The following is a 17,885-nucleotide window of genomic DNA, read 5'->3' on the forward strand; positions in this document are numbered from 1 at the left end:
TCCCTGTACTCTATTAACCAAGCCAGAATTTCCTTATGTCCTTATGTCCTCTGTGCAAATTATTTTTCTACCTCAGTTTATGTTATAGGCAAATTTGTGAACTATACTTTATATCCATTCACCTGAGGCATTTGTGTTAATTGCAAACAGTTGAAATCCCAGTTATGATCGCTGTGGCACACGACTTGTTTCAGCTTGCCAGAGAGGAAGGCTTCTCAGTCCTCATACATACCCATTTCCCGTTAGCCAACTATCTTCTATCCATGCTAAAATGTTACGCCAACAGCATGAGTATTTACAAATAAGATGGGCCAAAAGAACTATTATTTTTGCTGTGTTTAGACATTAAGAGAAAGGACCATCTTATTGCTCACTATGAATTTAAAAAACTATCAAATTAAAAGTAATCACTGTACCATTCTTCACATTCCAATTGAGAGGATTGCTTCCAAAAAGGTAATTTTTAGTATTACTAACCTGGTGAAACACTGGCTCCTTCCACTGGAGATACACCTGTTCAAAACAAGAACAACATAACTGGAACACAGAACAAACGAGAAAGCCTTTGATAATAACCAATGGATCGCTAAATATTCCCAATTGCTCTTCAGTCAGGGAACACTCAAGGATCAACGCCGAGTCAACTGGAGTAGTTATTAACACAAGACTTTCTCCAGAGCCCATACAGAATTCCAGTAGCTCCAATATATACAAGTGCAAACCTATTTGCCTTGTCAGAACACAATTCACTTGAAGAACTGCAAGGTTGTTTAAATTTCTTATCACTTTGCTACTTTACTTTCGATTTTCATGAATATTGTACCGGCTGCAAAAGGTGAATCAAATTGCTAAGCACGGCATTAGGACAACACATTGAAGTCCCTGCAAAACGGGGAATACAGGTGCAATCCCCACCCATGTCATCAAGGTTCCAATCACCATTCTGGATAGAAGATACAAACAGTAGGAAATTGCCTGGATTGCTGCTACCTTCATATTCTCAAGTAGCAGTAAATGTGACATCTGCAATGCATTTGGAAGGAATATTCTCAGCAAAGAGCCATACTCCAAGAAGAATCCTTAAAAGGTCAAGTGCAGCTCCATGGGTAGCACTTATGGCTTGGGAGTCAGAAACCTGTTAATGAAAAGGCCTACTCGAGACTTCACGGTGGCTCAGTGGTTAGCATGGCAGCCTCACAGCACCAGGGACCTGGGTTCGATTCCTGCCTCGGGTAACTGTCTGTGTGGAGTTTACACGTTCTCCCCGTATATGCGTGGGTTTCCTCCGGGTGCTCCGGTTTCCTCCCACAGTCCAAAGATGTGCGGGCTAGGTGGATCGGCCATGCTAAATTGCCCGTAGTGTCCAGGGGTGTGTGGGGTATAGGGGGATGGGTCTGGGTGGGATGCTCCAAAGGGCGGCGTGGACTTCTTGGGCCGAAGGGCCTGTTTCCACACTGCGGGTAATCTAATCTAATCTAAAACATAGGTTGACACTTCTCAATGCTACACTTTTGGAGGTGCCAACTTTTAGATGGGGTATTAAACCAAGTCCCATCAGCCTTCTCAGGCAAATGAAAGAGATCCTCCAGCACTACTTACGGCATCAGGGGAGTTCTCGCAATGTCCAGGTTAATAGTTATCTAATACCAATAAAACAGATTAGCTAGTCACTTAAACGACTACAATTTGTAGGAGCTTGCACTATGCAAATGCCTGCCACATCTTCTACATTATGATGAATACACTTAAAATCCTTATTGGCTGCAATGCACTTTGGGATGTCCTAAGGTTGTGAAAGGCACTAAAGAAATGCAAGTTCTTTATCTTTCTTTCATTCAATTACCAAACTCAAAGCACCCTTCCATCAACTTCTAAAAACACAAACATAGTGCAGCTGCTGACTTCTCTCAATGCTAAAACATTTGTTCATAATGTTATCTAGCATGATTCAGTCTCTCAATATAAAATAGTAAGATAGTGGAATTAAAGATTGGGTAAAATTATTTCATTGATGCAATGTCATCAGTGATTCAAAGACAATGGTCCCAAACAAAAACTCATCTTTATTTTTAAACAGATATCATGCAATATAAACGTGAATATCCTGCAGAGATAGTAATTTTTTTAAAAAGTAGGAATATAAACTTACTATGGTCACTAGCCCACTGAATAGTACCAGTATAAAAGCTAGAAGGTAGTTGCGTGTATTCTTGTGTTTGAAGCATTCGTACCTGAACAAAATAACAGAATATTAGACTCATGAGACCTAAAAGGACACAAGCCCATTCTTGATAAAAGAGCTGTACACATATTTGGGAAATCATGAATTCTAAATTTTCAAAGATTTGCTGTTCAGGATCAATTTAAATTTGCCAACTTCTGTGTACACATTGAGGACCAAAAATTGCTTCACATCTGACATGACGTCTTTTGGCCTTCACTGCTTCTCACTTCAATTATCTGGCCAATGAGATGCAACTAACATGTTCAAAGCCATCATGGAGCAGCTGCTTGATATCTGACCCAAGCATCCAAGTCTTATTGAATGTGCTTAAATAAAGGCTTTGTGAAGCTACAGTAGTGGGTAATGTCTGTCGAGCCGGATCCTTCCCTTACCTAAAGCTATCAGGAAGGGGAACGGAGCTTGATCATTTTCTCTTTCAACCCATGGCTGTTGCACAAGAGAATATGGTGTATGCATAGTTCTTAAAGAAGTTGGCCAACTAAGTACTTGGCTTTCTTTGTCTGAACACCTGATGCTCTACCGTCTAAGTAAACTGGGGTAGCTAAAGTGCTCCAAGACCACTGTTGAAAATGCAACTTCATTGAGTCAGGTTGTCATCTACTGTGATGCTAAACAAAGATTCCTACTGACTCTCTGTGGTTTGCATTGGGTCTCATTATGACTTGGCTGCAAATTACTGAACTTAAACGAAAACACTCCTGACATTTTATCATTTTCAGATGTTACAGCAAATGTCATTGCATAAACAGCAAAACACCAGAAACGCTTCCAAACTGAAATGGTGAGGACTTTTACCTTAAAAGGAGAACAGCATGCAAGAATTTGCAAAGTTTTATTAATTACTGAGAAAAGCAGCAACAACTTAGAATTGTTTGATGATGTTTAAATGAGCCATTCATCAGCAGCGAGACAAACATTTTTCTTTTTGATATGTAATCTGGAAGTTAAGCCTCTCATTAAAGATTTCCATGGCGAGAAGCTCTCTAAGATTCAGACGATTTTTGAGTGTTCTTGTAGCACAGTAGTAGTGTCCTCAGTCTCTGGGCCAAGGTGCTCAGGTTCAAGTCCCATCTGCTTCAGGGGTGTACAATAAAATTTCTGAACAGGTTGGTTAGAAAATAACTAAACACCCAATTTCATTATAAGATCATAAATGTTGGAGCAGAATTAGGCCATTCAGTCCATCATGTCTGCTCCGTCATTCAATGAGATCATGGATGATTTGATGATCCTTAACTCCACTTTCCTGCCTTATCCGCACAACCTTCAATTCCCTTACTGATTAAAAATCTGTCCATACCAGTCCTGAATATTTTTAATGACGCAGCAATGCAGATCTCTGCGACGATACAGAAATTCATTTCCCTTAGTGGTGGGGGGTGGAATTCTTCATCTTAATGTTTGAAATACATGAAGCCAAATGGCTGAAGAATTTATGATGTTGGATTAGATTCAGTTTTGATCTCAGATATAAGTGCTCTCCAATTTTTTCAGGACTTGTAGTTACTCTGAGCTCTTCTAAAAAACAGAGGCCCGGGGACTACCTGCTACTTGTGTTTACTTTATTGACCGTCTGTAAACCGATGGGGCATTCATTAACCCACATCTGCATTATGGGCCAGACTGGAAGGCTGCCTCCAAAAATACTCCTACATCTTTGGTTGAATTATTGAAATATAATGAATCTGGATTTAAAGTATCAATGATAATGGGAACTGCAGATGCTGGAGAATCCAAGATAACAAACTGTGGGGCTGGATGAACACAGCAGGCCAAGCAGCATCTTAGGAGCACAAAAGCTGGCGTTTTGGGTCTAGACCCTTCATTAGAAAAGGGGATGGGGAGAGGATTCTGAAATAAATAGGGAGAGATGGGAGACGGACTGAAGATGGATAGAGGAGAAGATAGGTGGTGAGGAGAGTATGGGTGGGAAGGTAGGGAGGAAATAGGTCAGTCCGGGGAGGACGGACAGGTCAAGAGGGTGGGATGAGGTAAGTAGGTAGGAAATGGAGGTGCAGCTTGAGGTGGGAGGAGAGGATAGATGAGAGGAAGAACAGGTTAGGCAGGCGGGGACAAGCTGGGCTGGTTTTGGGATGCTGTGGGGGAGGGGAGATTCTGAAGCTGGTGAAATCCACATTGGTACCATTGGGCTGCAGGGTTCCCAAGCAGAACATGAGTTGCTGTTCCTGCAACCTACGGGTGGCATCATTGTGGCATTGCACGAGGCCCAGGATGGACATGTCGTCTGAGGAATGGGAGGGGGAGTTGAAATTAATTCTTGTCTGTGACGGCTATAACTCCAGGCACCCCATTAAGTAATAATGGGAACTGCAGATGCTGGAGAATCCAAAATAACAAAGTGTGAAGCTGGATGAACACAGCAGGCCAAACAGCATCTCAGGACCACAAAAGCTGACGTTTTGGGCCTAGACCCTTCATCAGGGGGGGGGTTGGGGAGAGGGTTCTGGAATAGATAGGGAGAGAGGGGGAGGTCGACCGAAGATGGAGAGAAAAGAAGATAGGTGGAGAGGAGAGTATAGGTGGGGAGGTAGGGAGGGGATAGGTCAGTCCGGGGAAGACGGACAGGTCAAGGAGGCGGGATGAGGTAGTAGGTAGGAAATGGAGGTGCGGCTTGAGGTGGGAGGAAGGGATGGGCGAGAGGAAGAACAGGTTAGGGAAGCGGAGACAAGCTGGGCTGGTTTTGTGATGCAGTGGGGGGAGGGGAAGAACTGGGCTAGTTTTGGGATGCAGTGGGGGGAAGGGAAGATTTTGAAGCTGGTGAAGTCCACATTGATACCATTGGGCTGCAGGGTTCCCAAGCGGAATATGAGTTGCAACCTCAGTCCCCTGCAACCGCAGGAAGTGCTACACTTGCCCCCACACCTCCTCCCTCACCCCCATCCCAGGCTCCAAGATAACCTTCCATATTAAGCAGATGTTCACCTGCACATCTGCCCATGTGGTATACTGTATCCATTTTACCTGGTGTGGCTTCCTCTACATTGGGGAAACCAAGCGAAGGCTTGGGGACCACTTTGCAGAATACCTCTGCTCAGTTCGCAATAAACAACTGCACTTTCCAGTTGCGAACCATTTTAACTCCCCCTGCCATTCCTCAAACGACATGTCCATTATGGGCCTCCTGCAGTGCCACAATGATGCCACGCGAAGGCTGCAGGAATAGCAACTCATATTCTGCTTGGGAACCCTGCAGCCCAATGGTATCAATGTGGACTTCACAAGCTTCAAAATCTCCCCTTCCCCCACTGCATCCCAAAACCAAGATAACAAAGTGTGGAGCTGGATGAACACAGCAGGCCAAGCAGCATCTCAACAGCACAAAAGCTGACGTTTCGGGCCTAGACCCTTCATCTCTCTGATGATGGGTCTAGGCCCGAAACGTCAGCTTTTGTGCTGTTGAGATGCTGCCTGGCCTGCTGTGTTCATCCAGCTTCACACTTTGTTGCCCCATTAAATGTCTCCTTTTACAAAGTGTGAAGCTGGATGAACACAGCAGGCCAGGCAGCATCTCAACAGCACAAAAGCTGACGTTTCGGGCCTAGACCCATCATCAGAGAGATGAAGGGTCTAGGCCCGAAACGTTAGCTTTTGTGCTCCTGAGATGCTACTTGGCTTGCTGTGTTCATCCAGCTCCATACTTTGTTATCACAGTAAGGTTACTGATGGAATCGCGTTTTAGAAATATCATTCCCCTGTACGGCAGACGTGTTTTGGCAATTCGCGTTGCTGAAACATGCGTTATAACCCCTGTACAATTTTGACTCGCCTACACAAGCATACAGGGGAAGTGCAATAGATAGAGAATTTACTTTGTAAAAGGAGACACTTAATGGGGCAACAAAGTAAATTCTCTATCTATTGCACTTCCCCTGTATGCTTGTGTAGGCGAGTCAAAATTGTACAGGGGTTATAACGCATGTTTCAGCAACGCGAATTGCCAAAACACGTCTGCCGTACAGGGGAATGATATTTCTAAAACGCGATGCCATCAGTAACCTTACTGCGATAACAAAGTATGGAGCTGGATGAACACAGCAAGCCAAGTAGCATCTCAGGAGCACAAAAGCTAACGTTTCAGGCCTAGACCCTTCAGAGAGGGGGATGGGGAGAGGGAACTGGAATAAATAGGGAGAGAGGGGGAGGCGGACCGAAGATGGAGAGAAAACAAGATAGGTAGAGAGGGAGAACCTTACTGTTGTTGTTTTGGAATATGTTTTTAGAAAGTATTGCAGAAAAAAAATTAAATTTCAATATTCTCCTCATTCTGGATAATGTGTCAAGCACTCCACCCACCATTGATGAGCTTTCTGAAAATATCAAACTGTTATTTCTACCCCCAAACACAACCTCTCTCCTTCCACCCCTGGAGCGGGGGCAATAGCAGCTTTTAAAGCTTATTATTTAAGGCGCACATTTAAGAGGCTGATTGCAGCCACTGAGGGGGATATGGACAGTGTTCGCCAACTCTGGAAGAGCTTTAACATCATGAATGCAATTGACATGATCATGGAAGCCTGAGGTGATGTCAGTAAGGACTGCTTGTGAGTAGTTTGGCGGAAGCTTCTCCCAGATTCTTTAAGATTTTACAACTTTTGATCAGTCAGAGAAGCTACCAAAAATCAAAGAACATTGTGCTGATCTTGCAAAGCTGATCTACAACAACTTATCAGAGGAAGTGGAAACTGGGGATGAAGGTGAAGTCCAGGATGCAGCACCACCAGAACTTTCCACTTCCATTTTGTCCTCCATCCGGAGGGAAATTGAGAAGCAGTTACAGCTCTTGAAGGATAACAATTACAATGCAGAATGCAGCAGGGTAGCAGTTTGTGGAATAGATCTCATTTAGCACCCTATGAACTGCTTCTTCATGAAAGAAGGAAAAGGGCGAAGCAGCAAAAACATTTTTAAGCCTACCCCTAAGAAACAGCGGACAACGAACCACAGCCATCCACTTCAGGATTAACTATTTTTCACACTAACCCTGCAATCACAATTGTACCTGAGGGTGATGGCGAGTATGACAACCCTCAGCCCCTGCATTAACAACAGAGCAGCCTCAAACCCTCCACTGCCATCGTCATCGTCATCGTGACATTTTTTCAAGGTGAGGTGTAAAATTTACCTTCATTTCATTATTAGATATGAATCAAACATTTATTCAAACTGTGCTGTCCTTTGTGTTAGGCCTTTTGAGTAATTTTTGAGCGATTTTGAGTGATTGCTTTTGGTTGTCTGCCCCAACCTCACTTTTCCAATAGACCCCCATACTTCTGTAGCGTGATTTTCTAGAACATGATATTGCACTGGAATGCAACTATTGCCTTATAGCAGAACCCCCTGTATTTTCAAATTTAAAGCTGACCCTCTTGCAAGTAGTTATTGCTCCTCTGTAATCTGACACAAGTTTAAAACACTGGGTTACGAACAGTAAATTAAAAGAACCTCCACTGACAATATAGAAAAATATTTTTTAATCTGGAGCTGAGAGAGATATTAGGAATGCTGAGCTTGGTCCAAGTAATGGATTTTGAAGGGTACATTTAAAAGATGATGTAGGGAATAATTTCATTTCATAAAGAGTTGCTGAAAACTCTACAGCCTGTGTAGCATCAGAGTGATGCACTAAAAGAGGCGTGCAAGTTTTAGATATGCTGGCTAATCACAATTAATTTACACAAAATATCAGTCATCTGAAATCAGTGGACAATGGATTGCTCACATGTAAGTGGAGTTGTATATCTTGCTTGATCTGTGAAGTCGCCGGTTAATGCAAACAGTTTCAGCAGACTTTTAGAAATATTTATTTATTTCTTATAGACTGGGATTCTTCCCTCGGAACATTTAACAATTCAATTACTGGGCAGAAACTAGACAGAGCGAGAGCGAGCAAAAACAGAAGAAGCAGTCTCCAGGCATTGCACTATCACCTGTCAAACCCAGTCAGAATCGTTCTCTCTCTTTTGTTTCTGTGGTTGGCTGGTTAGCATTAGTCCTCCCTTGATTTACCGATGCAACATCCAATCAGCTGCCAAATAGCCAGATTGCAACTAATCAGTGCCAATCATCTACAGTGTCCTTAGACTAGTAAGGAAGGTGCGTTCAAAGTTCAATTCTTAATTTCAACTCACTGATCCAAACCAACATAAAAACTGGTTTCTTGGGTTGGGATCTGATGCTGCCTGGCTTGAGGTGTTCCTCAGCTCCACACTGTGTTATCTCAGAATTCTCATTGTGACTCTTAAGACTCCCTACCATTTTCACTGAATAGGCTGAACAGCTTATTGGTACAGTACTTCTGATCTTCGCCGAATGGTTAACTATGAGCGAAACTGACTCATCAGATATACAGAATTGCAAATGGTGTACAAAGAACAAAGAAACAAAGAAACCTACAGCACAGGAACAGGCCCTTCGGCCCTCCAAGCCTGCACCGATCAAGATCCTCTGTCTAACCTGTCATCGATTTTCCAACGGTCTGTGTCCATTTGCTCCCCGCCCATCCATGTACTTGTCCAAATATATCTTAAAAGACGCTAACGTGTCTGCGTCTACCACCTCCGCTGGCAACGTGTCCCAGGTACCCACCACCCTCTGTGTAAAGAGCTTTCCATGCATATCTCCCTTAAACTTTCCTCCTCTCACTTTGAACTCATGACCCCTAGTAATTGAGTCCCCCACTCTGGGAAAAAGCTTCTTGCTATCCACCCTGTCTATATCCCTCATGATTTTGTAGACCTCAATCAGATCCCCCATCAATCTCCGTCTTTCTAATGAAAATAATCCTAATCTACTCAACCTTTCTTCATAGCTAGCACCCTCCATACCAGGCAACATTCTGGTGAACCTCCTCTGCACCCTCTACCAAAAGGGTGTGGATGCTTTGGAATGTGGCAACCAGAACTGCACACAGTACTCCATCTCTTGCCACAGTCTGTTTTGTCTCTCAGTCAACATAGCAACTAATACATCAATATTTAAGATCATTATTTAATCATTATACAGCACTGATAAAAGTTGTAAACATTTAATGTGAACAATGACTGCCTGTCGCAAGGTATACAGAGGCTACCCCAGTACGTGGTGCTGTAGTGCTTCTCCTCTACAGCTAATTAGTTTGTATTAAAAAAAGCAACCACAATGAGACTGGCAAACGAACTGTAATCTCAACTCTGGATTTTTTTCTCAGTTGGCTAAGAGTTACGGTATCTTTTGCTTGAACTAGAGTTGGTCTCAGTCAATGAGGTTGCCAGTGCAATCTAACAATGAGACACAGAAATCAAAGCCTACAAGAGGGTCAAGTGTTCTGCGGAAGGGTCACTGAAGAATAGGCTACAAAGCAAAGCGGAGTACAATCGCTGGCAACGATGCATCCCTCCCTCATGAGTTCTGACATCAATCATTACAAAGTGCTTCAAGAGGTTAGTTTTAGCATACGTCAACTGCAGCCTCCTAGATTGCCTTGATCCACTTTCGTGAACTACTGTTGCTAAAAGTCTATGGCTGATGCCATCTGTCACCCTACTCTCATCCCTTTGTTATGAGGATTACAAGGGTACCTATACCAGACCTCTAATTATTTACTTTAGCTCTGTCTTCAACATCATAATTCCAACAAAACTCATCTCCAAACTTCGAGACCTAGGACTCTGCATCCATTACTGCAACTGGATCCTTGGCCTTAGAGTCCCACGAGAATGTGTACTCAGCCCTTACTATACGCATTACACACTCATGACTGTGGCTAAATTCCGCTCCAACTCCAACAGGTCTGCTGATGACACCACCGTAGTGGGTCGAATCTTAAACAACAAGACATAGTACAAGAAAGAGACAGAGAGCTCAGTGGCAATGTATAAAGACAAATTCTCAAAGACAGCAAAATGAAGGAGCTGGTCATCAACTTCAGGAAGCAGAACGGAGGATACGCCTCTGTCTGTATCAATGGTGCTGAGGCAGCGATAGTCGAGAGCATCAGGTTCCTAGGAGTAAACATCACCAATCTGTCCTGGTCTATCTATGTCGATACTACAGCTAAAAAAAAAACAAACAATCTCTACTCCTCCTGCAGGGTAAAGAAATTCTGTACGTCTATGACGACTCTTACTAATTTTTATAAATGCAGACAGAGACATCCTATCTGGATGCATCACAGCTTGATACCGCAAATGCTCAGCCCAAGACCACAAGAAATTACAGACAGTTGTGAACACAGCCCAGTCCATTACACAAACTAGCCTTCCAACCACTGACTTCCTGCTGCCCACAGAAAGCAGCAAACATAATCAAAGACACCGTCCATCCTGGTTATAATCTCTCCCACCTTCTTTCATTGGGCAGAAGATATATTAAGTTTGAAAACACAAAACAACATAGATTCAAGAAGTCTCTTCCATGCTGTTCTCAGACTTTTGAGCATACCTAGAATCACTGAATCCCTACGGGGTGGATGCAGGTTGTTTAGCCCATCAAATCCACACCCACTCTCCAAAGAGCATCCCACTCACACATACCCTCCAACCTTATCCCAGCAACCTTGCATTTCCCATGGCTAATCCACCTAACCTATCCATTACCGGACACCATGGGCAATTTAGCATGGCTAATCTACCAAACCTGCACATCTTTGACAGTTTCTAATTGAAGATCTGGAGCACGCGGAGGAAACCCGCGCAGACACAGGGAGATTGGGCAAGCTCCGTACAGACAGTCACCCAAGGCCGGAATCAAACCTTTCCCTGCAGCTGTAACATTATACTCTGCATTCTACTCTATTAACTTGTGGTACTGATGAATGGCAGGAATTGCCTGGATAGCACGTGAAACCATACTTTTCACTGTATCCCAGTACATGTGACAATAATAACATCAAAACCAAATCACTGCACTCAAAATGTTAACTCTGCTTTCTTACCATGGATGCTGCCAGACCTGTTGAGTTTCTCCGGTAATTTCTGATCTTGTTTCAGATTTTTAAAAAACTTCTACTGTAGTATAATAACCAAAGTGTCAATGTGGGAGTTTTGTGATATATTTTGATAGGTTAATTGCAGCCAAAATCTAGCCTGTTTTGACAGATACGCTGACAGGCTTTTTTTTAAAATTATTTCACAGCATTGTCAAACATATAACACAAAAGAAGAAGAAAAAAAAAATCTTAAGCTAAGAAGCTGTGCAACATAAGACTCTGAGCATTCCTTTCTGATTTCAACGCTGAAACATACTCTTAATGGGAACCAAAGCAGTTGATTGAACAGAAAAGAGAACAGAGGAGATTAGGTGATAATGGGAACTGCAGATGCTGGAGAATCCAAGATAATGAAATGTGAGGCTGGATGAACACAGCAGGCCTAGCAGCATCTCAGGAGCACAAAAGCTGACATTTCGGGCCTAGACCCTTCATCACCCTCTGATGAAGGGTCTAGGCCCGAAACATCAGCTTTTGTGCTCCTGAGATGCTGCTGGGCCTGCTGTGTTCATCCAGCCTCACATTTCATTATCAGAGGAGATTAGGTGATGGGATTATGAATTAACTAGATTTCTTTACTGCAGGTTTGGATGTTTAAGATTTTACTGATGTAAACAGAACATGAATTAGATATTCCAGTTAGTTATTAGTCAGGAACTCTGATGAGAATCCAAAGCTACTCAAGTACTTACAAGCAGTAGACAAATATACAGCAGCTGTAGATCATGGGAAGTTCATCCAACAACTAGGACAAAAATTGAAAATAAGAGAATGAATTTTATTGTCAAGATATATCTAATATAATCCCTGTGTAGAATAGTTTGAAGGTGTCTATAATGTTAACTATGCTATTATACTAGTTTAAAGGCACCTGCAGACTAATGGAACAAAACGCTTTTTTCTAATTGAAGTGCATTTCTATTTTCAGTTTTAAAAAGCTTCACAATCAGCTTCCGAACGTTTCCTAGAACTATCAATTGATTTTAAAGGATTAAGCAACTTAAACAGCAAATACAGCCATTAGCTTTCCAACGATACAAGAGTGCATTCTGAAAGAGGAGCAAAGCTTTGAAGAGCCAAAGTGAACATGCAAATGAAAATCACTATTTTATTCCTTAATTGAGACTACTTTTGAAAACCTTGGAACTTTTCATTGGAATAAACAGCAATAATTCATCTGTTGATGCCCTATTTCCAAAGTCTGAGAAACTAGTTTAAAAAATACTTGATATTGGAGATTTTGGACTTCATAATCCTTCTATAAACAAAATGCTTTTAGCTTGTGGTTTTCTGCTTCAGTCAACCTTTCCATTCAACACACACTCCTAGAGAAAAAAGGCATTAAAGACTACAATGAGCAATGTAAGAGCATGAACATCAGAGTTTATTGATACACCAGAACAAAAATTACGCAAAATCAGTTTGTTTCACTTTAACAAGATAAAATTGATTTAAAGATAGAAAAAGATGAACTTAAATTTAAAGATTAAACCAAAAAGGGAAACTTCTCTTTTCATTTTCTTTCCCCTTGGCCTTGCATCTGTAAAGAATTATGGGGCAAGTAACAGCCCAAGAACTGGAGATGCTGGAACAGTTAAAGGACAGTTTTCAGGCTGGGGAAAGGTCTGTCATAGATATTCTAGCACTAGCCCAGGGAAACTGATTTTCTATATACTATATTGATCAAAACCTTTGCATACAATTTCCAACTTTACAGATGATACAGAAGTTGGAAATATTGTGAACAAGTTGGCAGAACAAACGGATAGGAGACAGATAATGATCAGTGTAGAGACGTGAGAGGGATGCATTTTGGCAGGAAGATCACTGGTGATATAAAATAAAGGGTGCAACTCTAAAAGGACTGCAGAAACAGAGGGACCTGGGTTAGGATTTGTGGCAGGGCAAATTATGCAACAGTTAATAAAGCAAACAATATCCTTGGCTTTAATAGTAAGGGAATTGCATATAGGAAGAAGGAGATTACATTAACTTCTGTAAAATAAAAGTTTGGCCTCTCAGCAAAAGTACTATGTCAGTTCTGGGTGCCACACTTTAGGAAAGTATTGGATACAGCACAGAAGAGGATTGCAAGAAAGAGTCCAGTTATTAGCAATTTTACTTATGAAAACAGATTGGAGAAGCTGGGACTATTGTCCTTGGAGAAACAAAGGCTCAGAGGAGATGAAGTTGAAATATTCACAATGATAGGGAGTCTAGACAGAGTAAATGGATAGGAAAAGAGTTCTCACTGCAAGAATCAAGAACAAATGTAACAGATTTAAAGTGTTAAAAAAGTACAAATGATAGATGGAAAAATATTGTCATGTAGCAGGTGGTTGGGCTCTGAAATGCACTGCCGAGTGTGTTTTGGAGGCAGGTTCAGTCAAGACCTACAAAACAGATTAGACAGTTATTTGAAAAGGAAAAATATGTATAGTTATAGGAACGAGGCAGGAAAATAAGACTAAATGAGAGGCTCAGAAAGCGCTAGTGCAGACTTGAGAGGCTAAATAATCTCTTTCCACATTGTAACAAATGCCTTGTTCTGTGCTGACACCCACATTCAGCTGCTTGGTAAGTAACACCACCAGAGACCCTGATGTGCATTAACTTGAAGGTTAAATGACAAGTCACACACTGATCTGATTAATAATTAGCATTCTGGTCATAAATCACGATTCATGGTTATTTTTTGCGCCACCCCTTTTATTAATGGGGGTGTGGATTTTACCAGTAAATTTCATCTTTACTGGCCATCCTGAGTTGTTGTTTGAGAAGATGGATCAGAGGATCTACCATAATGAATGGTATTGGGCACTGATGGAACATTGACCCAGTGGTGATAAAGGAACAGAGACATGTCCAAGTTACGACGGTGTAGGACTTGAAGGTGACAGTACTTCTACATTCCTACCTGTCATCTCACTTTAACATGATAAAGGACAACAGGTTAAACTGGAGGGGGAGACAGTGAAAACTGGAGAATTGAAAGGGGTAAGTCAAAGATGAACATAGAACAGTACAGCATAATACAGGCCCTTCCATTCCCCCTCCCATTCTTTAGATGACATGTCCATCATGGGCCTCCTGCAGTGCCACAATGATGCCACCCGAAGGTTGCAGGAACAGCAACTCATATTCCGCTTGGGAACCCTGCAGCTCAATGGTATCAATGTGGACTTCACCAGCTTCAAAATCTCCCCTTCCCCCACCGCATTCCAAAACCAGTCCAGCTCATCCCCTCCCCTCAATGCATCCCAAAACCAGCCCTGCCTGTCTCTGCCTCCCTAACCTGTTCTTCCTCTCACCCATCCCTTCCTCCCACCTCAAGCCGCACTTCCATTTCCTACCTACTAACCTCATCCCACCTCCTTGACCTGTCCGTCTTCCCTGGACTGACCTATCCCCTCCCTACCTCCCCACCTATACTCTCCTCTCCACCTATCTTCTTTTCTCTCCATCTTCGGTCCGCCTCCCCCTCTCTCCCTATTTATTCCAGAACCTCACCCCATCCCCATCTCTGAAGGAGGGTCTAGGCCCGAAACGTCAGCTTTTGTGCTCCTGAGATGCTGCTTGGCCTGTGTTCATCCAGCTTCACATTTTATTACCTTCCACCCATGATGTTGTGCCAACCTATTATCCTACTAAGATCAATCTCTCCTGCATACCCTACATTTTACTGTCCTGCACGTGTCTATCCAAGAGTCACTTAAAAGTCTCTAAAGTATCTGATTCCACTACCATTGCCAGCAGCATATTCCACACACCCACCACTCTCTGTGTGAAGAACCTACCTCTGACATCTCCCCTATACCTTCCTCCGATCACCTTAAAATTATGCCCCTTCGAAATAGTCATTTCTGCCCTGGGAAAAAGTCTCAGACTATCCACTCTATCTCTGCCTCACATCATCTTGTACACCTCTATCATGTCACCTCTCATCCTTCTTTGCTCTAATGAATAAAAAAGCCCTAGTTCCCTCAATCTTTCCTTATAAGACCTGCCCTCCAGTCCAGGTAGCGTCCTGGTAAATTTCCTCTGCTTCCTCTCTAAAGCTTCCACATCTTTCCTATAATGGGTTAACCAGAACTGAACACAATATTCCAAGTGTGGTCTAATCAGAGTTTTATAGAGCTGCATATAGATCTTCAACTCAATTCCCCTGCCAAAGAAAGCCAACATACCATACGCCTTCTTGACAAGCCTATCAACTTGGGTAGCAAATTTGAGGGATCAATGGGCGTGAGCCCCAAGATCCCTCGGTCTCTCCACACTGCCCAGAATCTTGCCATTAACCTTGTATTCTGCATTCGAATTCAACCTTCCAAAATGATCACTTCACACTTTTCTGGGTTGAATTCCATCTGCCACTTCTTTGTTCAGCTCTGCATTCTGTCAATGTCCCGGTGCAACCTACAACAGCCTTCCACACTGTCCACACCTCCACCAACCTTCGTGCCATCAGCAAGCCTAACAACCCACCCTTCCTCTTCATCATCCAAGTCATTGATAAAGATCACAAAGACCAGAGGTCCCAGAACAGATCCCTGCAGAACACCACTGGTATCCGAGCTCCAGGCTGAACACTTCCCATCTACTACCACCCTCTGTCTTCTATTGGACAGCCAGTTTTGTATCCATGAAGATTAGGTAAACTGGATAGTGCTGCAGAAAACATCAAAAACACGATTAATTCCTTGTGTGTGACACATAACAAATCATTGAAGAAAATAAGTTCATTTTACAAAGAATATGCAAGTCAACGTGAAACCCTCATTTCATTAAATATCCAGAAGAAAAACCTAGTGAATGAGGGATATGTAAAAATTCAAGTTAATTCAACTCTTGCAAAAGTTAAGAACAACTTGCTGAAACAAGTTTCTGCTCCTGGCATGTCATTTGCCTCAAATGTGTAAATGCACCACCTAGTAATTGGCAGGCTTAATTGTGATAGGTAATGTTAACTAGATTGGTCTGTGAGTTACTGAACTGAAGAGGGAACAGAAAGTCAGGCTAGGTCCCTGCCCTGATCATTATCTTGTTTACTATTCTTGCTGTAGACTCTAGAGAAGGTCAGGATAAAATCTGTGATGTTGTCATATTCAAATAGTTTGTTAACTTTAACAATCCAGCCACATACACTTGTGAGGGGGCTTACAGGTCTGCCGTCACATGTGGAAAGGCAACTGAATGAGAAAGGGCGGGGGATGGAAGAATTTATATTATAATAAGACTATTCACTACTTACGCAACAATGGGTAGCAAGTCAAATGCCTTGATTACATATGGAACATACAAAAAACCTTACTTCTGTGGCTTATAAAGTCATAGGAATTTCTGATTTGGAAGATTATTTTCTAAAAGATCATTGTCACTCAATAGCTCAAATAAACTAGAATTTTACAAGCATATTCTGACAGTGAACAACAGTAGCTCCAAGTCTGAAAGTAACAGCAATACAAATCATTTGAAAGTAAACTCATGAGAAGGACAGAAATTTTTAAAAAAACGGCTATATGTATTCTCTCAATAGTCACAAGAAACGTCTACTGCTCAGAAAGAGATGCCAAAAACAAACGCTCAAGACACTTTAACAAAATAATTATTCCCAGAGAGAGACGCAGAGGTGGGGGGGGGGGGGGGGGGGGGGGGTGTTCAAGCACAATGGGGGAGAAGCACAAGGGGATGAGGGTGGGGGGGGAGGAATGAGAGATGGGAGGTGGAAGTGGGAGAGAGTGCAGCATCTCAGGAGCACAAAAGCTGACGGGTGATCCGCTCTGTTGACATTACATAGCACTGCAAATCAGCAGTCCAGCCAACTGACCCCTCATAATGACAAAGAAAATTATTTTTAAGATCAAAAACTATTGTCAAGTTATTCAATTATATTTTCAAAAAACATTTCATCCTTTATCAGTATCCAAGTTCTTTCAAAGCTTACAATTACTATCACACATCTTTTCCTTCTTTACAATCTTTCTTTTTCAACTCACCAATGCCCTTTGGATACTTAGCATTAAAATCTACATCCATTCTTCAGAACATAGATACCCATCATAAATTATAGGGGGAAAAATTCTATTCTTTTTCAAATACACAGCCTCACAGGTATGAGGTGTCATTCAGTACCTCAGTAAAGTAGTCAGTCATTCTTAAGGTGCGAATCACAATGACATTGTGGGCAGAGCAGGTTACATCTTTAATCTCCCCTAGCCTTGCAACCCTTAAGTTCTTGGTGCTCCCCTAAATCGGCTGGTTACACAAATCAAATTTTCTTGGTTTTGTTACTAGCTGCCATGCCCGTAGCTAACTGGATCATAAATTCAACGCCTGCACCAAGCTTTGGGTCATCTAGCGTCACCTTACATGTTTCAATGTCACATTTTTCTGATAATTTCCTGTAAACAACAAGAAGATAGTTAAATAATTGCCTAATTTATTAATGAAGCTCAAATACCAGAGTAAACCTTCATCACTTTGAAGATTGATGATAAACTTTGATTTGGATATGACACCAACAATTTGCAGTAACAATAGGACCACTTCAATTCCCAGTGGAAGCACTTAAGCATGAAAAATTTGCAAGCCAATTGGAACAAGATGAACATAAGATGTTGAGACAGGAACATACCCAACACTTGCGCATATTGT

General features: G+C 42.1%; 1 protein-coding gene across 2 annotated transcripts in view; it reads right to left on the reverse strand.

The window, feature by feature from the left end:
- The window catches only part of acer3 (alkaline ceramidase 3), a 188,718-nt gene that overhangs the window by 112,060 nt on the left and 58,773 nt on the right, over nt 1-17,885 (reverse strand). For both annotated transcript variants that reach the window (XM_048532130.2, XM_048532129.2), the window contains exons 4-6: nt 11,924-11,976; nt 2,150-2,231; nt 478-513 (exon numbers count right to left, since the gene is read on the reverse strand). In XM_048532130.2, coding sequence (XP_048388087.1) covers nt 478-513; nt 2,150-2,231; nt 11,924-11,976 — 171 coding nt within the window. The remainder of the gene's footprint in view (nt 1-477; nt 514-2,149; nt 2,232-11,923; nt 11,977-17,885) is intronic.

Source organism: Stegostoma tigrinum, chromosome 6, assembly GCF_030684315.1.
Source record: "Stegostoma tigrinum isolate sSteTig4 chromosome 6, sSteTig4.hap1, whole genome shotgun sequence".
Classification (NCBI taxonomy): Eukaryota; Metazoa; Chordata; class Chondrichthyes; order Orectolobiformes; family Stegostomatidae; genus Stegostoma; species Stegostoma tigrinum.